The sequence below is a fragment of the Lethenteron reissneri genome, chromosome 65, assembly GCF_015708825.2.
Source record: "Lethenteron reissneri isolate LAM-NWPU_2019-01 chromosome 65, ASM1570882v1, whole genome shotgun sequence".
Lineage (NCBI taxonomy): Eukaryota > Metazoa > Chordata > Hyperoartia > Petromyzontiformes > Petromyzontidae > Lethenteron > Lethenteron reissneri.
In genome coordinates this window covers 10027573-10055089 of record NC_083843.1, presented here as the reverse complement: position 1 = coordinate 10055089, position 27517 = coordinate 10027573, and the positions used below count along the sequence as shown (strand labels likewise).

The window sequence follows — 27517 nt, the reverse complement described above, 5'->3', positions numbered from 1 at the left end:
GCATGGTTGACTACGTACGGTGTGAAAGAAGTTCAACACACACACAACCACCGTCCACCCAGAATAAAACGGTGTAGAAGGTATAAAAAAACTAAAACATATTTGACAAATGTACAGAGGACGCATGAAGCCAGTAGTTAAAATATTAGCTGATAAAGGTGGAAGACGATTACAGACTGTGAAGCTTAAACAAACAGGCTTTGCAAAAAAAAACTGATAAAGACACAGAAGGAAAAAAACAAGTTCACCTTTACATCAGAATGTTTGCACAAGGTGCGGTTCCATTGTGCAATGCACACAGGCTGACCTAGCCGGTCAATCAGCCTGTGGGATAAACCATTATCGCTGTGTCCCCGAGCTGCTGCTGCTGGCTTTTGTTTGAACAAATATTATATCACTTGAGACCGGTCAAAGCTATGTATGTGTGTTGAACTTCTTCCACACTGTACGTAGCCAACCGTGCTAATTGGAAGTGCAGGGGAACGACAACCAACTTAACACAAAAATCAGTTTTAGCTATTACACAGTGCGTGACTGTACCGCCACGTCTACACAGGTGAGCCCAGCCGCCGTGTGGAACATTCCAGGGCGTGTATCGAGATATTTATAACTTCACTGCAGGTGACGTCAAGTTAATTTCCTTGCTCGTCTCCGCTGTGTGAGCTGCTCACACAGCGTCTCCTGGACAGAACACACCTCGTCAATGGTCATCAACATCTCACGATATTATTAAGATAAATAGTTTTGTTTAAATATATTCTCTGAGCCACAGTGAGAAACTATTCTGGGTGCATCCTCGGGTCATGGCGAGCGCAGCTCCGTCCGAGAACGTGGACCGAGAGTTGACCTGCTCCATCTGCCTGGACACGTTTGACTGCCCCTCGACGCTGAGCTGCGGCCACTCATTCTGCCTCCAGTGCCTGGAGGACGCCTGGAAGAAGGCAGACTCCTACTGCTGTCCGCAGTGCCGCAAGACCTTCCCTCGACGACCCCAGCTGACCAGGAACGTGACGATCGCCAACCTCATAGAGCAGCTGCGAGTGACTGAGACCATGGTTGCTGCTGCTGGTGGTGTTGTTGTTTTCTGTGACCACTGCCCAGAAGGCAAGACGCTTGCAGTGAAGACCTGCCTCAAGTGTGAAATGTCCTTCTGCAGGGAACACCTCGCGCCTCACCTGGAGAGAGCGAAGTTGAAGGACCACGTCCTGGTTTCACCAGATGTGAACCCTGAAGAACGCAAGTGCAAGAGGCACAAGCAGGAGCTCATATTCTACTGCAAGCAAGACGTGAGCCTCGTGTGCACAGTCTGCGCTTTCACTGGAGAACATCGAGGGCATGATGTCGACACGCTGGAGGACGAGCATAAGACACGGAAGGTGAGGCCCGCATGCCAACAGCGAAAACCACTGAGGTGCAGAAAAAAAACATGCAATGAGATTATTAGGCAGCTCGACATTTCCCCATGATAAACCACTTTGATGAGTTATCATTTGTGGCCAGGTCGCTTCTATAAAAAATTATTGATGCCTCGGTGGGCTTTGCCTGGTAGGATGGGAATGGCTTAGTTGTATGTTATTGGGTGATTTGTTTATCTTTCTTGTACTTTGCACTACTATCTGGTTTTTGTATAGTTTGTTGTTGTAACGTTCTTACCCACCACTACTGGATATTTGTGAAAAAGAGCTTTATAGCAGATTCTTCCAATATAAATACATATACTGATTCTGATACCTCTACATGAGCTGATAAAAATCTGTCACCTGGGTATAATAGAAACATATCATACAACAAACATCGCCGTGGGTTGATTCTCTGTCCACAGGTCCCTTGCCTATTAGACTTTTTCAGTCAGTCCAGGCTGAATTCCTCACCGCGCTTTTGGTGGGCAATTCAGAACTATCTGATGACTTCGTCTCTTGCAGGGTCGAGTCGCTGAGGAGATGCGGGCAGTGGAGGAGGACAGGAAAAAGGCGGAGGCGTCCGTGGGACAGATGAAGGCCACTCACAAGGACGTGCAGGTACCACGCTGGCCTCTGTGGCCCTGTGACCTCCACCCTGAGTGGAGTCTGTGACTCTCCCCTTGAGGTTAACTCCTTAAATTCAAGTGAACTCTGTTAGGCTTGAGTCAGTGTGTTTATAACTGTGCAGGACATTGCATTATTATAGTTACGGGTGATTGAAACGTAATTTTTGTTAATGCAACGTTTTACACAAAAAGTGTATCTCCCGTGAGACTTCAAAGCACGTCGCAAGATAACTCGAATGATTTGCAATGGATTAGATCAAATTAAGCAGTATGGAGCAACGATTGTATTGAATTATAAATTAGACGTTAAACGAGTGAAGATGACGATAAAATACGACAGGAAATCGGCTGTTGAATGCTAGATTAAACACAAGAGATGCGGCTATAAAGAGAGTGCAATGGAATTCTGGAAAACACTTTTGCTCTCATGACACGCACCTACCTCTAAAGCAGCACAACGTAGAGCCATTCTTTGGTTCTTTCGGTTAAGTCACGTCTAAAGAAAAAATAATAAATTAAATAATAGCATATTACGACGTTTCGATTGCAACACAAGCAATCATCATCAGGCATAAAAGAAAAAGCAACAAAAATCTAACTAGAAAACTATAGACAGACATACAAGCAGACAGACATCACAAGGACACACAGAGAGAGAACACATCGGCACAAAGAGAGAGGTCGTTTCTGTGACGGTCCCTTAAATAAAAAATATACCGCTGTCTGTTCTCTCTGCCTGGGTCCTCTCTTTGAAATTTTCACACTTAAATTCTAACTTAGCAATCTTTGAAATACGTAATCAACCGGGCTATGCGTTAATTGTGTGTTGACCAACTCTCTGTGTTGCATTACATTATATTTCGATATTTTACTAGGTTATTTAAATTTAGTGTGTCTTTCTCCTGATTTTCAAGCTTGCGTTGCCGTGCCGCGTCGTCATCTTACTTGCAGCATCACGTTGTCGTCCACTCATTGATATGCTAATTTTTTCTCTGTCCCCTCCCTCTCTCCGCCCCCGCCCCCCCTCTCTATATTTAAGGGACCGTCACAGAAACGACCTCTCTCTTTGTGTCGATGTGTTCTCTCTCTGTGTGTCCTTGTGATGTCTGTCTGCTTGTATGTCTGTCTATAGTTTTCTAGTTAGATTTTTGTTGCTATTTCTTTTATGCCTGATGATGATTGCTTGTGTTGCAATCGAAACGTCGTAATATGCTATTATTTAATTTATTATTTTTTCTTTAGACGTGACTTAACCGAAAGAACCAAAGAATAATTCCAGCAGTCACGAAAGCTCCAAAATTAAGATTGAACGTAGAGCCAATTATTATTTAAAACATTTTAACTTGAATATACACAAATCATGATGCATTAGTGATTAACTCTTTTGATGTAGTACATTTTAATGATTCAGATAATTACGTATTTGAATCTACTTTTGATATATCTTAAACGATATTGCTAGGAGCCTGTTTGCATGAGTTTGCTCATTCATTCGTTTCTCAATCCACTTGTCCTGGTGAAGGTCGCAGCGGCAGAATGTTGAGTAGGGCGATCCAGACCTCCCTTTCCCTGGTGACAGACTCTAGCATTTTCTGGGGAATTCCCAGACATTCCCAGGCCAGCCGAGTGACATAGTCCCACCAGCGTGTCCTGGGTCACCCAAGAGTACTCAACCAGTGAAACATTCCCAGGAGAGTTCCAGGGGGAGTCTACCGGGGGGCATCCTTACCAGGTGCCCAAACCACCTCAACTGGCTCCTCTCGATCCGGAGGAGCAGCAGCCCCACTCTGAGGCTTTCCCAGATTACCGAACTCCTCACCGACGGAGAAAGGGCCCGGCAACCCTGCGGAGAAACCTCATTTTGGTCCCTTGTACCCGCGATCTCATCCTTTCGGTCATCACCCAAAGCTCATGGCAATAGGTGAGGGTGGGAACGTAGATTGACCTGTAAAGCAAGAGCTTTGTTCGTAAACTCATCTCCCGTTTCACTACCATGGAACGGTACAGTGCCTGCAACACTGCGGATGCCGCACCGATCCACCGTCTAATCTCCTGCTCCCACTTACCATCACTTGGGATAGAAACCCCGAGTTACTTTAACTTCTTCACAAAGGACAGCTTATCTCCTCTCACAGGGAGAGAACAATCCAACATCTCCCGGGAGTGAACCATGACTTCAGATTTGGAAGTGCTGATCCTCATCCTAGCCACTTCATACTCAGCATCAAACTGTTCCAGTGCACGCTGGAGATCACAAACTGACGAGGCAAAGAGGACAATGTCATCTGCTAAAAACAGCGATGCAACTTCCATGCCCCCGTGCTGAATACTCTCCATATCTCGACTGTTCATTGATATCCTGTCCATGAAAATCACAAAAAGGAGTAGAGACAAGTCGCACCCTTGGCAGAGTTTAACATCCACAGTGAATGACCTTGATTTAACACCAAGAATACGTACACAGCTCTCACTCTGGGAATAGAAGGGACTGGATATCACACAAAAGCGGCACCAGTACATCATTCTCCCGCAACACCTCCCACAATATATTAGAGGTAACACAGTCATATGCTTTCTCCAATTCTACAAAGCAAAGGTAGACTGGAGCAGTATACCCCAATGACCCCTCAAATATCTGTGAGAAGGAAAAGAGCTGGTCCATTGTTCCACAACCCTGACGGAATCCGCATTGTTCCTCCTGAATCTGATGATCAACCAACCAGCAAGAAACTCTTCTCCAGCACTCCAACACTGGCTTTACCTGGGACGCTGAGGAGTGGGATCCCTCTGTAGTTGGAGCAAACCCTCTAGTTCCCTTCCTTTAAAATGGGCACCACGACTCCAGTTTCCCAATCCAGAGGTACTGTACCGACCTTCCATGCAACATTGAAAAGGCACTCCTACACTGTCCAGCGCTTAAAACTCTGGGTTAACCTCTTACACTCTAGTAGCTTTGCTGCTATGAAGGCCCTCGACCGCCAGAGTGACTTCAGCAGCCGTGATGGTATACCTTGTCTGGGTCAGGTTCTCTGATTTTAGTATGTTTTAACCATTCATGAAGGGATGACTTTTTTGGACCATTATTTGTCTGGAACCTCTGCCCATACCTGTTAACAAAGGCAGATCCTACCAGGAGTACAAGACTCCAGGCGACATAGCACTGAGGGTCACTGGAACACACAAACCCCACCACCACGATAATGTTCCGAGTATCCAAAGTATCCAATGTCATGCAAATCCTTCTGTAAAAGAGGGCATCAATTCACACATCTCCATGTTGTGGAGAATATTAGTAATACAACCAAAAAAGCAGATAATTGGTCTCCATCAAATATCAGAGCTAGGAGTGATTTGAAACAATGGAGGGATGGGAGCGAGCCCAGCCTATGCTTAGAGGAATGGACATTCCAATACCGTGAGGTAGTTTTAATAACAGATCATTTTAGTAAGTTATTAGTCGTTAATTTTCTCCATATTTGTGCATAAAATATCTCAGTTGTATTGAAATATATTTTTAGTATGTTTTGGGTGGGTACATTTGTTTTAGGAATGCATTTTAGGTAATATAATGAGACCGTATGGAAAATTGTTTCGATTTACAATTTCATGTTTCACTTTATGATGTGTTTATTTCCGCAGAGGAATACAATTTTGCTTTTTATCTTACTAACCATATTATAGATGTGAACGTCCTAGATTCTTAAACAGTTATCGACCTGTTCACTGAGATGTGAGTGCAGAGACATAATGTGGAGGAAAGGCAAACTAGGTTTTGAGTAGTCAGAAAAAATGTGACTTTGGTATGTATAGCATTGAATATGAAATAATAGCATCCATCGTACACCCTTGCAGGATTGCATGGTCCAGACCAAGGCTCGCATCTCAGGCAAGTTCACCCGCATGAGGATGATGCTGGATGAGGACGAGAGGGCAACTTTGGATCGCGTGGACGTGAAGGGGCTCGAGTTGCTGTCCCAGATCGAGGAGAACATCGCTCATTACGAGCACGAGATCAACGAACTGCAGGCAGCAGCCACGCGCCTGCGCGCTCTGCAGGAGGAGAGGGACTCGCTCACGTTCCTGCAGGTAGAGTGAGTAGGCATCACCCCACCTGGCCACCATTGACCACTGTTGCCTCCACAGTGGCGATGTTTACACACAAAACCAGGTACTCCTTTCAGGCTGAGTCGACCTTGGGGAGGCCTAGGACCCATTCAGATTATCGTCACTGGTGTTGGTCGTGAGCAGGAATCGAACTCGTATCGCCGGGTTGGTAACGCAGTGCGCTTACCAGTGCACTACCACTCCCCCCACACTAACTTGTACACGCACGCACATACGAGCGCAGGTGCACACATGCACAAACACTCACTGCCAGCACGAGGCTGACTCATTACATCTCGCGAAGGATCGCTCCACTGAAAAAACATTGTTCCGTGATTAAGTTCGCGTTTTACGTCGAAAACTGCCCGTACATTTAGAAAGGCGGCACATGCAAGGTATCACAAAGAACATAATAACGCAACTTGCATTGTCAATACAATCTATCGGCCATATATTTTATTGAAACAAGTCCACCAACGCGAATATGTATGTTCTAGTAAATATAACTTACTACTGAATTTCCAAATAATGAATAAACGATTAACATTTTGACTTTAAACTTTCGTGACTGCAGGAATTCATATTCTGTGGTTCTGTCGGTAAAGTCACGTAGATATAAAAATAAAGTGTTTTGTTTATTATTATTTTATTTTTATTCTTTATATTTTTGTAATATCCTTGAATGAGACCGACACTTCGTAGAGGCCACACGCTTTTATTCCGATAACACTAGTCCTCAGGACTCACTGGGGAGACAGTCCCACACACACAACCTAGGGAGGTACAGCCTCCGGCTCTATTCTCATTTCTCTCCTTCCCTAACCTACAGCTACTCTGTTACTCTCTTCCCTAGCCTACAGCTACTCAGCTACTCTCTTCCCTAGCCTACAGCTACTCAGCCCACTCAGTTCCAGCGGGGCGGCATCCTTGAGGCTTGGGGGTCCAGGATCTCCGGCTCTCCTTCTTCAGCTTCTCCTCCGATCGACCCCTCCGCTCTCTCGGGAGCCGTCTTATATATCCCCTCTCTCTGAGGGGCGGGGGTGTCTCGGGCCCTGGCTCTCGCCAGCCCCCTCCCCTCAGAGCCGTTCCAACCACCTCTCGTCCCCGTCAATCCGGGCCGGTCCAGATCGGTACGTACCTCTCCCCTAGCTTGTGTGACCTGTGTGACCTGTGTCAACCTTGGTGTCAACCTTGACCACCACATCACCCCCCCCTATACAGCACGCAGCCGTCCCGGCTGCATCACTATCCACATCCCAACCCTAACTCGCGAACCAGGAATTCTGAACATGACAATAACAATGCGTGAGCCTCAACACAACAATAACAACAACAGAACAACAACAACAACACAACCATCCCCGATAAATTACCCCAACCCCCCTGTACACAAGAACACCGCGGACACACCACACCAACGAACAAGGTGACTCGAACACCCAGGCCCCGTGAGGAGGCAGTGTGTCTGCGACAGGTCTCAGGAGAACCTGAGACCCTTCGAACGAGTCCGTGTGGCGGGTCCATCGCCAGAAGCCAGCGTTCCTTGCGGAGGGTCAGGAGGGCCCAGATGACGGGCGTCCGGCACGTTTCGAGGCCCCGGGGACACAGCCCGCGAGCCGTCTTCCTGCTGGACAGGCGGCCGGCTCGCTTCCCGCTCCTCTGGCGAGACCACCCTAGGTGGACTCACACCTGCAGCATCCGAAAGAGTGGCAGGGGGTTTTGGAACAACAAGGGGGTCACGAGGCCCCTCCCCCAACCTGCCGGACACGTCACGCGGCCGGCCCCTGCGAGATGAAGGTGTGTGAGTGCGTGGTGCGACATAGGGCTTCAGGCGCGAGGGGTGCACGTACCAAGAACGCCGTCCGCACGCGACCCTAACACACTGGTCCCGAACGACCCGAACAATGTCGACCGGCCCCCGCCAGGGCCGCAGCAATTTCGATGACGTCGACAGCGGCACCTGCGGGCAGTGCAGCCACGCCTTATCCCCTACCGCCCATTTATACACCGTAACCCGGCGATCATACAGACGCTCATTGGCCCGTTGCCTTGCCCTGGAATTTTCCTGCGCGGCCACCCTCGCCTCGACCAACTTCCGAATATTGAACTGAGCGTGTTCGGACAGTTTCGAGCGAGAAGCCGCAGGCTGGACCCGCAATTGCACCTCCACGGGGGGGTCGACTTCCCTGCCGTACATTAAGTAGAAGGGCGAATAGCCCGTGGCCGCGTGAGGCGCTAACCTATATGCGGCCAGAACTCCGGGAATCCTCAGGTCCCAATCCAACTGTGTGTCGTCTACCTGATGACACAACATAGAGGTAATGGTCCGGTGTAGACGTTCGACCATACCATCGGTCTGCGGGTGGTAGGGGGAAGTCCGGACCTTCTGTGTGCACAAAAGGTCACAAACCTCCCGCAGAAGATTGGACGAAAAGTTCTTTCCCTGGTCGGTTAGCAGCCGTTCCGGGGCACCCTTATCCAGGACGTAGCCCTGGAGAAACGCCTCCGCAATGGCTGCTGCCGACTGGTTGGGGAGGGGCCAGGCCATAGGCCAACGGGTGAAATATTCAACCCCAACCAGCAGGTACTTATTTCCCCGAGCGGTGACAGGGAAGGGACCCAGAATGTCAAGAGCCACCAACTCATTAACCCGGGACACCTGAATGGATTGAAGGGGCGGGCAAGCCGCCCTAGCCGGGTGTTTCCGCCGCGCACACTGTGTGCAACTATTCAAAAGGTCGGCGACATCGCGCGCCATTCCCGGCCAAAAAAAATCCAATTGCAGTGTAGCGAGCGTTTTGTGAATACCTAAATGCAGGACGCGTTCGTGCGCCGCCCACACGGCCCTGCCCCGCAGAGCGGTGGGGACGACGATTCTGTAACGCCCCGAGCTGGCATCCCATGACATGAGGAGACCCTCCCGCAACCTGACAGTACCTACCCTTTCCTGACAATCTCCCCCTCTCTCCGCACGACGGCGTAACCTGAGGAGGGAATTGTCTTCCATCTGGAACCGTCCCCATTCGTCCAGAGGCAGATCGAGGAGTGAGTCGCGAGCGACCAACACCTGCGAGTCCCCCTCGGCGACAGGTTCCCCATCGACCACCCCTGCTGCCGCTGCCAAGGGAGAAGCCGGAGCGGAACTCGTGGCCGATTTGCATCTTCCCGAGCCCATAAAATACGCGCACCCATCACCCGGAGGAAGGCGTGACAAGCCATCCGCGTTCAAATGTTGTGTCCCCTTCCGGTACACCACCGTGAACGTGTAGTCCTGTAGGACCTCAAGCCAACGTGACAGCTGGCCGGACGGCTGGTCTATCTTCAACGCATACTGTAGCGCGGCGTGATCGGAACGAACCGTAAAATGCCTACCGTACAGGTACGGTCGATATTGTTGAACAAACACGACAATAGCGAGCAGTTCACGGCGGGTGACGCAATAACGTTGCTCTGCCGGAGACAGGACCCTACTGCCGTAGGCAACGACCCGTTCGACCCCGTTGACAACCTGCGAAAGCACCGCGCCGATGCCGGTATTGCTGGCATCAGTGTCCAGGATGAAGGGCAACGTGAAATCGGGATAGCACAAGGGAGGAGCTCGGACAAGGGCATCGCGAAGCGCCCTGAACGCCCTGTCTTCCTCATCCCCCCAATGGAACTTAGCCCCCTTAGCCGTCAGAGCATGAAGGGGTTTGGCGATCGTCGCAAACCCCTCAACAAACCGGCGGTAATAGGACGCAAAGCCTATAAAGCTGCGGACTTCCCCCACCGACTTGGGCGTGGGCCACGACCTTACACAGTCAGTTTTAGCAGGATCGGTGGCTATACCCGTAGAACTGACAACGTGGCCGAGGTACCGCACCGATTCACGCAACAGGAAACATTTCTGAGGCTTAAATTTAAGATTAGCCGATCGCACTCTGAGAAATACAGCCCGCAGTCTGTCCAGATGTTCCTCAAACGTACGGCTGAAAATAATCACGTCGTCCAGATATATAAGACAAGAGTCCCACTGCAGGCCAGCGAGGACCAGTTCCATCAATCTCTGGAACGTCGCTGGAGCTGAGTGCAATCCCATGGGCAACCGGTTGAACTGATAAAGGCCCTGTGGCGTACGGAACGCGGTCTTAGGTTTGGAAGCGTCATCCAAGGGCAGTTGCCAAAACCCTGACAAAAGGTCCAAGGTAGAAAAATACCGTGCCCCCGCCAAGGCATCGAGCGACTCGTCCATGCGAGGGAGTGGATACGCGTCCGCCAGCGAAACCTTGTTAAGCTTCCGAAAATCCACACAAAACCTCAAACTGCCATCATGTTTTTTAACAAGCACAATGGGCGCACCCCATGGGCTGTTGGAGGGAGCCACAATGTCTGCGGCAAGCATGTCATTCACTGCCAACCGGACATGTTCCTTCTCTGCCGGACTTAATCGGAACGGATTTTGCCGAATGGGAGCAGAATCCCCCGTATCAATGTGGTGTTTCAATAGATTAGTGCACCCAACATCGAATTTGTGTTTGCTAAAGACATCGGGAAAATCACGAAGCAACATGCGCAGCTTGAATCTTTGTGACTCTGAAAGATTTTCAGCCCCTGAACAGAGAGAATCCATCCATGCCTCATCGACACCCACCTGCGTCCCGGACGCCGGCGCCTCACCGACATGAGCTGCAACGGAGTCAGTGTGCAGCGGCAGCGACGCATGTGCAATGACAGCCCCTCGGTGCACGACCTTCGTCCGCAATCCCGCATTCAGCACCTGAATGAAGGGCTGTCCATCTCTAGGCACAAGCGTTTGTGCACCCACCAGGTCCAACCCTCGCTCGGTCGTATTTGAAGGAGATAACAAAACCCCCGATGTAGCGTCTGCCTCCAGTGGTTTGCGCAACTGAAGCGGTATCAGCATCTGCGCACCCGGCGGAATCCGCACGGTTTCAGACGCCATAGCCGGAACAGTCGTGCAAGCTGTGCGCAGCCGGTTTGGTGAAGGCAGAAACGCCATCCGGCGGCCCGAAGGAAGCTCGATGCAGCCTTTGTCAATCAAAATTTTGATGGGCATCCTCCCCAAGAAATCCGTACCCAACAGACAGGGAACGGCCAAGGCATCGGAAACCAAAATGGGACCAGATAATTTAATGTCGCCAATACAAATTTGGGCAGTTATTTGGCCAATAATCCCCAGGAAACCCCCATTTGCCGCAAAGCAAGGGACGGAGAACGGGGTGAGTGCCTGACATCTCTTTGGTAACACGTTGTATATGAGGTCGGAGATTATAGTAGCCGAAGCCCCCGTATCGACCAACAATCGAAATTGAATTCCCTCAATATCCCCGAGAATAACCGACGAGCCCGTCGCCGCGGCCACCACCCTGTGGGCCAACTCGGACCACTGAGCCACGCGAAGTGGCCCCCGAACATCAGCCCCATTCCGCTCCCCACCCCTCAACGCAACGCGATCTACTGGCGCGCCGAATCGCGGTGTATGAGATGCGGGCAGGGACCGTGTGCGTGAGGTGTCGCGACATGCCTGGGGGTCTTGTGGAGCGGCCGGCGGACGGGCGGACGATGGTGGATGACCCGAAGCCCGGCGCCGGGGTGCAGGGTAACCCGATGCCAGGTGACCCAGCTGGCCACAGTTGTAGCACGTGACGCCAGCCAACGCCCGCGGGGGTCCGTGTCTCCCCCGGGTTTCCCCTTGGCGAGGCCGGTCGGCCCCCCTCCAACTGGCGGCCCGCTGTGACGCGAAGGCCTGGGCATCAGGGACCTCGTCAACTCTTGCAGCGGCGCACGCAGCCACCTGCCCATCCCGCTGGAGGAGCAACTCTGTGTGCAGGTAATGTGCCGCCCCCAGCGAGGAAAGGTTAGCTTCATCTTTGACGTGGATGGCAATCCTCAGTTCCCGAGCCAGCAGCAGCAACTTCTCAAGCACGATGGAGTCCAGGCCCACATCGTCCATTCGAGGATAGGCTGCTTGAGCCAACGCCATCAGTGCACTCTGATAGGCAAGAGGTGTCTCGTCCGCCTCCCTCCTCCGACTGGCGAAACGATGTCTAGTTTCGGATGGAGGTCCATACACTAAGGCCATCCGATCGAGGGCCTCCTGCAAAGTGGAGCGTTGCCTCCGTGGAATAAGGAGGAACGTGGCCAAGGCCACGTCGTCCAAGGCGGAAGGCAGGGCTCGGAGAGCGATGTCAGCAGACCACCCAGCCGTCTCGGCATTTGCCACGAAACGGCGTAAAAAAGCAGCCCAGTCCCCCCCCTTTGCCGTGAAAACCTGAAGCGAAGGCAAGCGCTGTTGTAGCGCCGGGATGTAGTCCCCCCTCGAAGACAGCAGCGTCCCAAGTGCAGTATGTGAAGCATCTTGCGGCGGCAGAATATCAGACGGAATCGGCGGGCACCTACCCGAAAACTCTGCTTCTCCCGGTGTAAGGCCGCAGCTGGCGGATGTGACGCGAGGCACCTCTGCCCCCTGACCTCCTGGGCGGTTGACGTCATGTCCTCCGGAAGCGGTGACCCCCCCGGCGGAAGTGACGTCATCCCCGGCGGCCGCATCCCCAGCAGAAGTGACGTCTCCCCCTCCGGAGGTGACGTCAAAGTTTTGCGCGGGAATGGCGCGTTTCTCGGCGGGAACCCGTCCCATCCTTCGGCCTGGTACTCCACCAGGCGCTCCCGCTCCCCCCAGCGTGAGCTCGTCGAGGATGGAGGCAGCGGCATGGAGGAGATCGGCCAGCCGGGCATGGGCTGACTGGAACGCCCATCCCGACGTCGGCGGACTCCTGGAGGGCCCCGGAGAACCCGAGCCTGCCCCCGCAGACCCGTCCCCCGGAAATGGCGCTCCCGCCTCCGGCTCAGCGTCTCCCTCGACGTCCTTCTCCTGGCCCCTGGTGAGCGTTTTCTGCCTTGTCTCCATGTCGGCGAGGTTCTTTGGCCGCTTCTAACACCAAATGTAATATCCTTGAATGAGACCGACACTTCGTAGAGGCCACACGCTTTTATTCCGATAACACTAGTCCTCAGGACTCACTGGGGAGACAGTCCCACACACACAACCTAGGGAGGTACAGCCTCCGGCTCTATTCTCATTTCTCTCCTTCCCTAACCTACAGCTACTCTGTTACTCTCTTCCCTAGCCTACAGCTACTCAGCTACTCTCTTCCCTAGCCTACAGCTACTCAGCCCACTCAGTTCCAGCGGGGCGGCATCCTTGAGGCTTGGGGGTCCAGGATCTCCGGCTCTCCTTCTTCAGCTTCTCCTCCGATCGACCCCTCCGCTCTCTCGGGAGCCGTCTTATATATCCCCTCTCTCTGAGGGGCGGGGGTGTCTCGGGCCCTGGCTCTCGCCAGCCCCCTCCCCTCAGAGCCGTTCCAACCACCTCTCGTCCCCGTCAATCCGGGCCGGTCCAGATCGGTACGTACCTCTCCCCTAGCTTGTGTGACCTGTGTGACCTGTGTCAACCTTGGTGTCAACCTTGACCACCACATTTTCATTAACTTTATTTTTATTATTATATTTCTATCTACGAAACTATTAACACACAAATCCTTCGAGTTAATAAACGGTTGGTAATTTATACAGACGTTGGCACTACAACATCTAACCACATGGTCCTGTAATATACAGATTTAAGTTACTTACCGCTAGATTTAGTTAATTCATGTATCCAAATGTCGATCAACCAAGAGTAATGCTGAAAAGAGAAGAGCTTTTAACATCACGAAAGCCACAGGCATTTATTATTTGATCAGTCTCGGAAAGTTTAAACCAATCCGAAGATTGTCTGCTTCAACAAGTGTTCACCCTGGATAGAAGTTTTTTTTTTGGATTAGATCGCTTAAATATAAAGGTGTCGTTAAACCCGCCACCACCCGATACAACAATTAGATTTGTCACGTAAATATAAAATGCCAATAAGTTACTTGTTCAGCACACCATTGTGTTGGAGAATAAACAAATAACATTTACAATTGGAGTACAACCTTTTCCAGTAATTACAACCAGCCTCATCAGGTGACCGTCAAAATTGTGGATAAATTCTCCTGTTTTGGTCTTAGAGGAATAAATGTGATGTCATCACCCTGAGCCAATCAGGTGCGAAGCCCAGAGTGGGAAAGGTGAGTTAATGTATGCATATACATGACAATGGATCTCGATTATTAGTTGGGTTATTCATAGTTAATCAATATGTAGGTACGTTACGTATGTACATTACCGACTTTTGGGCCCAAAATTGTATCAAAAGTGCGATTCTCTGAGGTTTTTGGGCCCAAAAAATTTCCCCAAACTTCTAAACTTCTGACAAAGGTAACACGATGCAATGGAAATTATTTCCAATCACTGCCACTCAATGTCGAGTGACACGTACGCCTATTGCCCGTGGCAACGGTTTGAGAGGCCACACCTTGCTGATGAGAACCATCGAATCCAAACGAGTCCACGGCTTTGTCTTGATTACAACCAACAACACTAGGATAAGCAAATGGTTGAGTGCAGCTCAGCTCATCGCCTCTACCAATCACCGTGTGGTTAATGTGGCTGGAGGTAAACTGATTCGCGCCCCCTGTGTCTGACTCCTGCAGGTTCACCTGAAGGAGACAAACCGGTATGGACTCAGGAACTTGCACAGATTAACACACGGGGTGACACCTTGTGTGGGACATGGGCTGCATGACGATGATGATGAGTGTAATGATGCTGTGTAACACGATCTGTGATGCTGTGTTACTTTGTGTGTGATGATGCTTTGTAAGACACTGGCTGTGTGTGATGATGCTGCACGTGATGATGCGATGTGTGATGATTGTGAGCGATGAAGCTGTGTGTGATGATGATGCTGTGAGTGGTGATGCGGTGTGTGATGATGCAGTGTAAGACAGGGGCTATGTGTGATAGTGCTGTGAGTGGTGATGCTGTGTGTTGATGCAGTGTAAGACACGGGCTGTGTGAGTCACTGCTGGTTCTGGTGTCATAGGAGAGACGCTAAGAAGGAAGCTCCACACTCATCTCTCAGCAAAAAAGACATCGCCGTGATCAGCGCCCTGCAGGGAGCTGGGGTCAACCTGCTGGCATTCATGTGTGAGTTCCACGGACTCTTACCACCTGTGCGTGTGTGTTATTGCGCGTGTAATTGTGCTTGTACAAGTATGTTGTGGAGCGGTAGTGCAGTGGTTAGCACACTGCGCTATGAACCTGGTGTCCTGGGTGTGATTCCTGCTCAAGGACAATACCAGTGATGGATCATCTGAACCTGTCCTGGGCCTCCCCGAGGTCGACGCAGCCTCAAATGAGTACCTGGTATTGTGTGTAAACATCACCTCTGGGTAGACAAAGGCGGCCTGACGTGGTGCTGACCCCCTCGTGTGCCATGCGGGCCTTCATAGGTTCTTACTAACAGCACTTGCCCCAAACGTCTGAGGATATACGGGGGTATCTTTGTCTTTGTAAAAGTGTACAGATCTACATTGAACTTCTTTTACACCAACCATGCTAATCGGAGGTGTCTGGGTGTATGTGTAACGGGTTCCGGAGACACTTGTAGAGGTAACTCCTTTATTACAATACAACACTCCAACAGTCCTGATACTCTGTTACAGCATAGGTACACAGCCTAAGTACACAGATACTCTACTCTGGCTATGCTCTGGAACTCGCCCTCACAAGGTCGCCAAGTCGGGAGTTCCAGAGTCCCACCACTGGCTCTCACAACATCCCAGGGTCTTCAGATGGCTGGTCGTGGGTCTTGGGTCTTGAGTTACAACTGGCCCCGATCGTCTAGGGAGCTCCCCTGTTTATGCCTAGCCCAACGAGGGGTGGGGCCGTGTGCGCCCCCAGATATCTCACAGAGCACACACAGCCCCCCCCCCCCCCCCCCCGTTGGCGGCGCAAAAAGGATTAAGCGCCTGGGAACCCAACGCCTGACGCCAAGAGGCTTAAGCGTCTGACCCGCCTGAGAACCCACGCCTGGCGCCAAGGGGATTAAGCGCCTGGCCCTCCCAGGGACCCAGAGCCCCCAGCAGCCCCTCCCTTCTTATGTCACTACATTACCCTCCTCTATGTAGCCTCCAGCCGTCCCAGCTGTCAATAATTAGAAAGTTTAAATTAACGAAAGGGAGAGAGAGAAAAAAAAATATGCGAGCCTCAACAGGAAAAGAAAAGAGAACAAGAAAGCAACCATAAATACCATAACCAACCTGTACAACTCTACACTATATACAAGCATCAATCAACAAAAAGGTGAAGCAATGACACGTGAACAAACGACCCATGGCACACCTAGCCCTCCTCGGGATCCGCATAGAAAACGGGGAATTAACAACAACAAAAATACAGATTCTGACGCGTTGGATGCACAACCACCGCATGGATCGCAGGGTTCCACACCACCCTGCCAGCCTCCCATCCGTCAGGTGGAGAGAAGGCGAAGACCAACATGTCGAGCATCCCTCTACACACACTAATCTGGACGTCTGTCTACGTCCCGGGTCGAGAAGTCATACTTCAGGGCCGACCCGTGTACTGGGCAAAGAAGTCGCACTTCAGGGTTGCTCCAGTATCTACATTTTAAAATATACATATAAAATTTACATGACACAAACAAAATAAATCTGCCTGCTCCTGCCCAGAAATGGTGGCCGCACGTGCGAACCGCATCTCCAAAAGGCATCCCGTGCTTGCGTCCCAGCAGCCCTCAATGAGGACCACTACTGACATTACATGTCAACCGTTAGCACCCCCCGCCTTTCCAACGTGGCGTCTCCATCTTAAAACCGCGCACGTCGGCCATATCGGGGGGCTTCAATCCCGTCTCTCTCCAAGACTCGCATCGCAGCATATAGCTGTACCGACCGAGCTGAGATCCAATCTCTCTCCAAGACTCGCATCGCAGCATATAGCTGTTCCGACCGAGCTGAGACCCAATCTCTCTCCAAGACTCGCATCGCAGCATATAGCTGTACCGACCGAGCTGAGACCCAATCTCTCTCCAAGACTCGCATCGCAGCATATAGCTGTACCGACCGAGCTGAGACGACCCATCGTTCACTCCCTGCACAACATGCACCATAACAACTGAGGGAAACAGTCCCAACGTAACGGGACAACTACACCTGAACACCAAGAATCTCCAGCCCACTGTTTCAACGCGCCTCGGAGTGTTTCAATCTCCGGGCCATCAGGGCAAGCCTACTGCTCCAGACACACCACGGAGGGTCTCAACCTCCGGGCCGTCAGGTCAAGCCGTCAGCGATTCCATGACGGGACCACACTCTCCGAGCCATGTGAGCGCACAGCCCACTAGGCTAGACATGCCACGGAGTGTTTCAATCTCCGGGCTGTCAGGTCAAGCCGTCAGCCATAGCATGACGGGACCACACTCTCCGTGCCATGTGAGCACACAGCCCACTAGGCTAGACATGCCATGGAGTGTCTCTATCTCCGGGCAGTCAGGTCAAGCCGTCAGCCATAGCATGACGGGACCACAACTCTCGTGTTAGACACGCAACACCCGCTGGCCCATCCTGGTCAGGATCTGCACCCCAAGATATTTGAGAGCCAGCCTGACAATTCCAAATCCTTGGCAGCATGTCATCATCTAAAGATAAATGCCCCATACAGTCTATACATTGTTAACAATGACAGCACAAGCTATACATTAACAATCATGAACAAAGCTCAATACAAACCATACATTGTTAACAATCACAAGCAAAGTTTCGCACACACATTGACAACACACACGAGCGAAGCTCCACACAGTTTACCCAACAACAGTCACGACTCCCCGACGACAACGAAGAGAATGTCAACAAAAAAATTCATTAATCCGGAGCGCGTAAGTGTACAAAATGTCAGGGGCCTGGTCTTCCGACCTCCAACCTTTGGACAAAGCAGCAAAGGCGGCGACCAGCGTGTGTCGGTCGATGTGCCGACCCCGGCGCCGGTTACAGTAAGAATGGCGCCCTCACTGTCCGGTCGCAGCGCTGATGATGGGGTATGCTAGGTTGAAGCCAGCTGTCGTCCGGCAGTGAAGGTCGCAGCGCTGATGACGCGGCGTTGCTAGGTTGCAAACAGCTGTCACCCGGCGGTGAGGGACGCAGCGCTGATGACGCGGCGTCGTCGGGTTGGCCCACGCTGGGCCCGGAAGTGACGTCGCTCCCAGCGGTTATTGCTCCCCCGGCAGAAGTGACGACACACCCGGATGTATTTGCGGCGGGAACGGCTGCCATCTTTGTGTGGGAGCCGGCGGAATGGCGCGGCCGCTGTGCCGCCTCTCTCCCTCCTGTCTCTGCCTGTGAGCGACGCATGTCGTCCAGGATGGAGGCGGTGGCGTGGAGCAGCTCAGTGAGGCGAAGCAGCGCCTCCTCTATCGCTGCTCCCGACGCTGGAGAGGGGACGGTCGGCGGAGCAGACAGCTGTTCAGCCGGCGGTGCAGCGTCGCTGTCGGCCGGCGTTGGCCGCCCCATCGCTGCTTGTTCCTCAACATCGCCGTCAGGACTGAAGGTACGTAGCTTACTTCTTGTCTCCATTGCCACTTCTGACGCCAAATGTAACGGGTTCCGGAGACACTTGTAGAGGTAACTCCTTTATTACAATACAACACTCCAACAGTCCTGATACTCTGTTACAGCCTAGGTACACAGCCTAGGTACACAGCCTAGATACTCTACTCTGGCTATGCTCTGGAACTCGGGAGTTCCAGAGTCCCACCACTGGCTCTCACAACATCCCAGGGTCTTCGGATGGCTGGTCGTGGGTCTTGGGTCTTGAGTTACAACTGGCCCCAATCGTCTAGGGAGCTCCCCTTTTTATGCCTAGCCCAACGAGGGGTGGGGCCGTGTGCGCCCCCAGATATCCCACAGAGCACACACAGCCCCCCCTCGTTGGCGGCGCAAAAAGGATTAAGCGCCTGGGAACCCAACGCCTGACGCCAAGAGGCTTAAGCGTCTGACCCACCTGAGAACCCACGCCTGGCGCCAAGGGGATTAAGCGCCTGGCCCTCCCAGGGACCCAGAGCCCCCAGCAGCCCCTCCCTTCTTATGTCACTACATTACCCCCCTCTATGTAGCCTCCAGCCGTCCCAGCTGTCAATAATTAGAAAGTTTAAATTAACGAAAGGGAGAGAGAGAAAAAAAATATGCGAGCCTCAACAGGAAAAGAAAAGAGAACAAGAAAGCAACCATAAATACCATAACCAACCGGTACAACTCTACACTATATACAAGCATCAATCAACAAAAAGGTGAAGCAATGACACGTGAACAAACGACCCATGGCACACCTAGCCCTCCTCGGGATCCGCATAGAAAACGGGGATTTAACAACAACAAAAATACAGATTCTGACGCGTTGGATGCACAACCACCGCATGGATCGCAGGGTTCCACACCACCCTGCCAGCCTCCCATCCGTCAGGTGGAGAGAAGGCGAAGACCAACATGTCGAGCATCCCTCTACACACACTAATCTGGACGTCTGTCTACGTCCCGGGTCGAGAAGTTGTACTTCAGGACCGACCCGTGTACTGGGCAAAGAAGTCGCACTTCAGGGTTGCTCCAGTATCTACATTTTAAAATATACATATAAAATTTACATGACACAAACAAAATAAATCTGCCTGCTCCTGCCCAGAAATGGTGGCCGCATGTGCGAACCGTATCTCCAAAAGGCATCCCGTGCTTGCGTCCCAGCAGCCCTCAATGAGGACCACTACTGACATTACATGTCAACCGTTAGCACCCACCGCCTTTCCAACGTGGCGTCTCCATCCTAAAACCGCGCACGTCGGCCATATCGGGGGGCTTCAATCCCGTCTCTCTCCAAGACTCGCATCGCAGCATATAGCTGTACCGACCGAGCTGAGATCCAATCTCTCTCCAAGACTCGCATCGCAGCATATAGCTGTACCGACCGAGCTGAGACCCAATCTCTCTCCAAGACTCGCATCGCAGCATATAGCTGTACCGACCGAGCTGAGACGACCCATCGTTCACTGCCTGCACAACATGCACCCTAACAACTGAGGGAAACAGTCCCAACGTAACGGGACAACTACACCTGAACACCAAGAATCTCCAGCCCACTGTTTCAACGCGCCTCGGAGTGTTTCAATCTCCGGGCCATCAGGGCAAGCCTACTGCTCCAGACACACCACGGAGGGTCTCAACCTCCGGGCCGTCAGGTCAAGCCGTCAGCGATTCCATGACGGGACCACACTCTCCGAGCCATGTGAGCGCACAGCCCACTAGGCTAGACATGCCACGGAGTGTTTCAATCTCCGGGCTGTCAGGTCAAGCCGTCAGCCATAGCATGACGGGACCACACACTCTCCGAGCCATGTGAGCACACAGCCCACTAGGCTAGACATGCCATGGAGTGTCTCTATCTCCGGGCTGTCAGGTCAAGCCGTCAGCCATAGCATGACGGGACCACACCCTCCGAGCCATGTGAGCACACAGCCCACTAGGCTAGACATGCCACGGAGTGTCTCTATCTCCGGGCTGTCGGGTCAAGCCGTCAGCCATAGCATGACTGGACCACAACTCTCGTGTTAGACACGCAACACCCGCTGGCCCATCCTGGTCAGGATCTGCACCCCAAGATATTTGAGAGCCAGCCTGACAATTCCAAATCCTTGGCAGCATGTCATCATCTAAAGATAAATGCCCCATACAGTCTATACATCGTTAACAATGACAGCACAAGCTATACATTAACAATCATGAACAAAGCTCAATACAAACCATACATTGTTAACAATCACAAGCAAAGTTTCGCACACACGTTGACAACACTCACGAGCGAAGCTCCACACAGTTTACCCAACAACAGTCACGACTCCCCGACGACAACGAAGAGAATGTCAACAAAAAAATCATTAATCCGGAGCGCGTAAGTGTATGAAATGTCAGGGGCCTGGTCTTCCGACCTCCAACCTTTGGCCAGAGCAGCAAAGGCGGCGACCAGCGTGTTGGTCGATGTGCCGACCCCGGCGCTGGTTACAGTAAGAATGGCGCCCTCACTGTCCGGTCGCAGCGCTGATGATGCGGTATGCTAGGTTGAAGCCAGCTGTTGTCCGGCAGTGAAGGTCGCAGCGCTGATGACGCGGCGTTGCTAGGTTGCAAACAGCTGTCACCCGGCGGTGAGGGACGCAGCGCTGATGACGCGGCGTCGTCGGGTTGGCCCACGCTGGGCCCGGAAGTGACGTCGCTCCCAGCGGTTATTGCTCCCCCGGCAGAAGTGACGACACACCCGGATGTATTTGCGGCGGGAACGGCTGCCATCTTTGTGTGGGAGCCGGCGGAATGGCGCGGCCGCTGTGCCGCCTGTCTCCCTCCTGTCTCTGCCTGTGAGCGACGCATGTCGTCCAGGATGGAGGCGGTGGCGTGGAGCAGCTCAGTGAGGCGAAGCAGCGCCTCCTCCATCGCTGCTCCCGACGCTGGAGAGGGGACGGTCGGCGGAGCAGACAGCTGTTCAGCCGGCGGTGCAGCTGTCGGCCGGCGTTGGCCGCCCCATCGCTGCTTGTTCCTCAACATCGCCGTCAGGACTGACGCCAAATGTAACGGGTTCCGGAGACACTTGTAGAGGTAACTCCTTTATTACAATACAACACTCCAACAGTCCTGATACTCTGTTACAGCCTAGGTACACAGCCTAGGTACACAGCCTAGATACTCTACTCTGGCTATGCTCTGGAATTCGGGAGTTCCAGAGTCCCACCACTGGCTTTCACAATATCCCAGTGTCTTCGGATGGCTGGTCGTGGGTCTTGGGTCTTGAGTTACAACTGGCCCCAATCGTCTAGGGAGCTCCCCTTTTTATGCCTAGCCCAACGAGGGGTGGGGCCGTGTGCGCCCCCAGATATCCCACAGAGCACACACAGCCCCCCCTCGTTGGCGGCGCAAAAAGGATTAAGCGCCTGGGAACCCAACGCCTGACGCCAAGAGGCTTAAGCGTCTGACCCGCCTGAGAACCCACGCCTGGCGCCAAGGGGATTAAGCGCCTGGCCCTCCCAGGGACCCAGAGCCCCCAGCAGCCCCTCCCTTCTTATGTCACTACATATGGATGAGCGAGAGTGAGTACGGATATCCAGTGAAGATTGGATGTACTGTGCACTGAGCTACAAACATCATCACCAACAGGCTATTCATGGCTAACATCAGTGGTGAGTGGATTTAGAACCAATTTTGGATCCCTCCTAGGTCCACTCAGCCTTAATGAGTACCTAGTACGTCTTGTAAAGTTCACCATTGCAGACACAAAGGCTGCCTGTAGGATTTGTACGGTTCAATGATAAAGACTATAGATTTTAGAACAAGGAATCTTATCATTGATTGTTAATACCCAAATATCACACATCCACACTAAGACTTAGGCTTCATGTTAACAGTTTGATGCACAGAGAGTCAAACTAAGGCACCTTTACAAGTATTCTTAGGTTTTTTCGGTAAAGTCACGTAGGTTAAACATTAAAATTAATAAAAGGAAAATAAAATAAAAAATCACGACGTTTCAGAGGTAGCTCCTGCAATCTCTCATTTACTTGATACAGCTGTCGTGGCTGTGACGGTTCCACCTGAAGACGGAAACTTGTGTTGCCTCCGAAACGTCGTGATTTTTTATCAAGTAAATGAGAGATTTCAGGAGCTACCACTCCGTTTATATAATGGTTGGAACCATTATATAAACGGAGTGGTAGCTCCTGCAATCTCTCATTTACTTGATACAGCTGTCGTGGCTGTGACGGTTCCACCTGAAGACGGAAGCTTGTGTTGCCTCCGAAACGTCGTGATTTTTTATTTTATTTTACTATTATTAATTTTAATGTTTTACCTACGTGACTTTACCGAAAAAAACTAAGAATATGAAACCCTGCAGTCACGAAAGCTTCAAATCTACCTTTACAAGTCTTAGCTTCCCCAGTTAATGGCTGAGCCTCACAGAGCCAGACTAAGGCATAACCTTGGTTAATATTGCCTATCACCGCACTGCACGTGCAAAGATAAACATTACGACTGTAATGTATTCATTGGATAATAATATATAGCACACACGAGTGTATTTCACTATTACATGAGCTCCATTGATATTACACGCATGTATTATCCAGTGAGGATGCTGTTGGCCAAAACAACCATTGTAGCAGATGAATATATGACAATAAGTCTTCCCTGTAATGGATATCATCATCAGACTCGAGAAAGACCACATCACCATTGTGATGCGTAGGGTTCATTGTTAATGCTGTAGGCTCATAACCAAACTAAGGCAGCCTACAGATTCGGATTATTAATTCATAATGCTTGAAGCTGCTTTATCCCTTGTAACGCACAGTAAAGATCATTGGGGTACAAGGTTAATACCCGAGGCTCACAGAGCCAGACTGGGCTATCACTGTGCTGGCCATTTGTATCACTGTGTATATGTAGTGTTGTAAAGGACGGACTTCTAAACTTCTTTATGACACACACTGTTTATTGTCTTAATACACAGTCCCTATCACACAAAGGGGTATACGGTCCCCTCACCCGTTACCCTGAGGAGGTACAGCCTCCGGACCTTGTACAGCTCCACACTCACGCTTACCTCCTATTCTAAGGAGGTACAGCCTCCGGACCTTGCAGGATATCTAATCTCCCTGCTATCCCAGCGTCCTCTGGCTGGACCTAGGGGAGGCACACTGACCCACCGCTGGCCCGCGGGTCCCCAACCTCTGGTCGCTCAGGGCCTTCGCCCTCACAAGGGCGGGAAGGCTGGGAGACAGGGTCCTAGCTATCTAGGACCTAATCTCTCCCCGACCACTGGTTACACTGAGCCCTAGCCCTGATAAGGGCTGTCGGGCTTGGTCCAGGGTCCTAGATGTCTTCGGCCAACTTGGGTCTTCGTGTAGCAGAACTGGCCCAGAGCTTCTCAGCGCTCTGGCTTTTATACCATTTCGTGGCCGGGTTGTCAAATCCCCGGCCACCTTGTGGAACCTGCCGATTGGTCTTTCCCAATCTGGCGTTTGGATCCCACCTTACTCTATTTGACCCTGACCGTTCTAACGAGCGGGAAAACCCTGTTAATGATCTGCTCTCTCACAGCTTGCGAACAGCGAGTAGTTATCACCACTACACATACATACACATACATTACGATAGCCCTTGTATTACAATACCTCTACATTAATATACAGCACACACACGAGTGCAAAGGAGTTTCACATGAGCTCTATTGACACTACTCTTTTGTATTGTTGAATGAGGATGCTGTTGCTATGCTGTCTCTGTGAGTATTTTACACAGAGACGCTATGGCTGAGATTCTGAGGATTCATAATTAGTACTTGAGGCAGCGTGATACAGATTTAGATACAGTTAGGATTCTTATGGTTCAGTGTTAATGTGTAAAGCTCTCAGAATCAAAGACACCTTGAGAATTATTTGTGAATATTCAGAGGTTTATCAGACAGCCAGCCAGCCAAGGGCTTCACCCTGGTTGACAGTGTAAATCACTACATAGTGACGACACTACACTATCACACACACGAGTGTATATCACTACACTATCACACACACGAGTGTACATCACTACACGATCACACACACACACGAGTGTACATCACTACACTATCACACACACACACACGAGTGTACATCACTACACTATCACACACACACAGTGTACATCACTACACTATCACACACACACAGTGTACATCACTACACTATCACACACACACACACGAGTGTACATGATTACACTATCACACACACGAGTGGACATCACTACACTATCACACACACACGAGTTTACATCACTACACTATCACACACACGAGTGGACATCACTACACTATCACACACAAGTGTACATAACTACACTATCACACACACACACGAGTGTACATCACTACACTATCACACACACGAGTGTACATCACTACACTATCACACACACAGAGTGTACATCACTACACTATCTCACACACGAGTGTACATCACTACACTATCACACACACGAGTGTACATCACTACACTATCACACACACACACACCAGTGTACATCACTACACTATCACACACACACATGAGTGTACATCACTACACTATCACACCCACCACGTGTGCTGTGTCGGCCTTCACAGGTGCTCACCAACACCACTTGCCCCTACAGCCTGTGAAAGGTGACACACGGGAGATGTTTGTGTTTGTTGTACACACACAGAGACGCTGCGGCGGTGTTGATATCCACGCTGCCGCTGCTGCTGTGATCCACTGCCTCCCACGGGCACTACCGCACAGTGGGGCTGAACGATGAATCGATTCCAAATCGTAGTCGCAATTTGAGACAATGCGATTTGCAAATCGCAAAGGCTGCGATTTTTTGCGTTTTGAAAAGTCCTATTTGCTTTCTTATTGGAATTGTTTTATTTTTTATTATTAGAACTTTATTGATTTAACTTAACAATTAATTCTAGATTTGAAGCTTTCGTGACTGCAAGGATTCATACTCTTAGGTTGTTTCGGTAAAGTCACGTAGGAAAAAATAAATAAATAATACAAAATGAAAATAACTCAATTAAATCACGACGTTTCGGAGGCAACACAAGTCTCCGTCTTCAGGTGGGACCGTCACAGCTAAATTTGCTGTATCACTTTATATTATTATATTACTATTATTTTATTTTATTATTATTAGTTAATTTTATTATTATTTTTATCATTTTTAGTTAATACTATGTTATTTTATTATTATTTTGTTAGTATTATTTATTATTAAAAATATCTTATTAGTATTTTATTATTACGTTATCCATATTAATTTATTGTTATTTTATTATTATTGTTGTATTATTTTTTATTTTACTACTATTATTTTATTATTATTTTGGCGCTATTATTATTTTAATAGTATTTTATTTTATTATTATTACTATTTTATTATTATTTTATTATTATTATTTTATATTATTATTTTACCTACGTGACTTTACCGAAAAAACGTAACAATTGCTCTATGTTTGATCGTTCTATTTCAATTAAAACATTTTAACAAATACATGTTGGAAGCAATTAATATATTTCAAGTTTTCAGCCTTGCATTAGAATATATAGAGCAGTTCACATTTTGATGGTATCATCACATGTTTTACATCTATTACACAGTGAATATTGAACTGAAGCTCGACTTTTAAAAATGTAGATGGCGGGGCAGACAAACGCACCGCTGTACTGTACTTCTATGCTCTCGCCAGCCGCGCCGCCTGCCTTCACCAACGCGCGGTGACCGGCGTGGTGAAGTATGGTCAAATATCCCCTGCGACCCGCACTGTGTATGGAGGCCCTCATCCAGCAGTGGATTGACAAAGCTGCTGTTACATGTCATCACACCGATAGCTACGCATTACAACGTTGTATAACAATGCTCATTATGAATTGCTCTATTGTAGTGTACGTGCGTGTTAGTGCACGAGTGCTGTTGTTATAGTGGTGCTGTTGTTACACGGCGACTGTGATTATCGTTACTGCAGATGGACTCTCACCGACTCTGGACCCAATCTCGGCCAACAACAACCTCCAGATTTCCTCGGACCTCAGGACGGTGACGTGGACCGCTGTCTCCCAGGGTCACCCCTATCACCCACACCGCTTTAATAAATTGCCACAAGCCCTGTGCTCCGAGAGCTTCTCGTCGGGTCAGCACTACTGGGAGGTGGACGTGGGGGGTGCGGCGGGGAGCTGTGAGGTTGGAGTCGCGTACGGGACGATGGCACGGAAAGGGGGTGGTAAACAGTACTGGCTGGGACACAACGACTCATCCTGGGTTTTATGTAAATATACCAACAGCTGCTTCGTGCTTCATGGTGGTGTACGGACCTCAGTGCCGGTGAGGGATCCTCCCCGGAGAGTCGGGTGTCACCTGCACTGGGAGGCGGGGCTGCTGTCGTTTTACCGCGCCGACTCCATGGAGCTGCTGCACTCCGTCCACCACTCGTTTAGTCAACCGCTCTACCCCGCATTGAGTGTGTGGGGTGGTGATGGTGACTCAGTGAGGATTCTGGATCTGAGTCGTGCGTCTTGAGAGCACGGAGTGTGAGCAGCGCAGAGAAACGGGCACAACGCACAGACTTACGCACACAAAGACACAGATCCCCCGTGTAGCCTTCACAGGCTGTTGGGGCAAGTGCTGTCAGCGAGCACCTATGGGGCCATCCATGAATGACGTCACGCACCTGGGGGGAGGGTTCGACATTTGTGACGATGGGGGGGGGGGGGGGTTTGAGAAATATGATGTCACGTCAAAATGAGTAACTTTAAATAAATATAGACTACACGTTCTACTTAATTAAATAGACTTTTTAATACATGTTTTCTCCTACAACATCAGAGTGCAGCACCACATTAAATATGCACTACAA

At 50.5% G+C, this 27517-nt stretch overlaps 1 protein-coding gene across 1 annotated transcript; it reads left to right on the top strand.

Moving 5' to 3' along the window:
• The first annotated feature begins 550 nt into the window (after positions 1-550).
• Positions 551-27303, top strand: LOC133359550 (E3 ubiquitin-protein ligase TRIM11-like). The gene is made up of 6 exons (XM_061577989.1): positions 551-1376; positions 1923-2018; positions 5879-6112; positions 14704-14726; positions 15096-15199; positions 26630-27303. The coding sequence occupies exons 1-6, from the start codon at positions 804-806 to the stop codon at positions 27178-27180; spliced, it is 1581 nt and encodes a 526-aa protein (XP_061433973.1). The 5' UTR covers positions 551-803; the 3' UTR covers positions 27181-27303.
• The last annotated feature ends 214 nt before the right edge of the window (positions 27304-27517 follow it).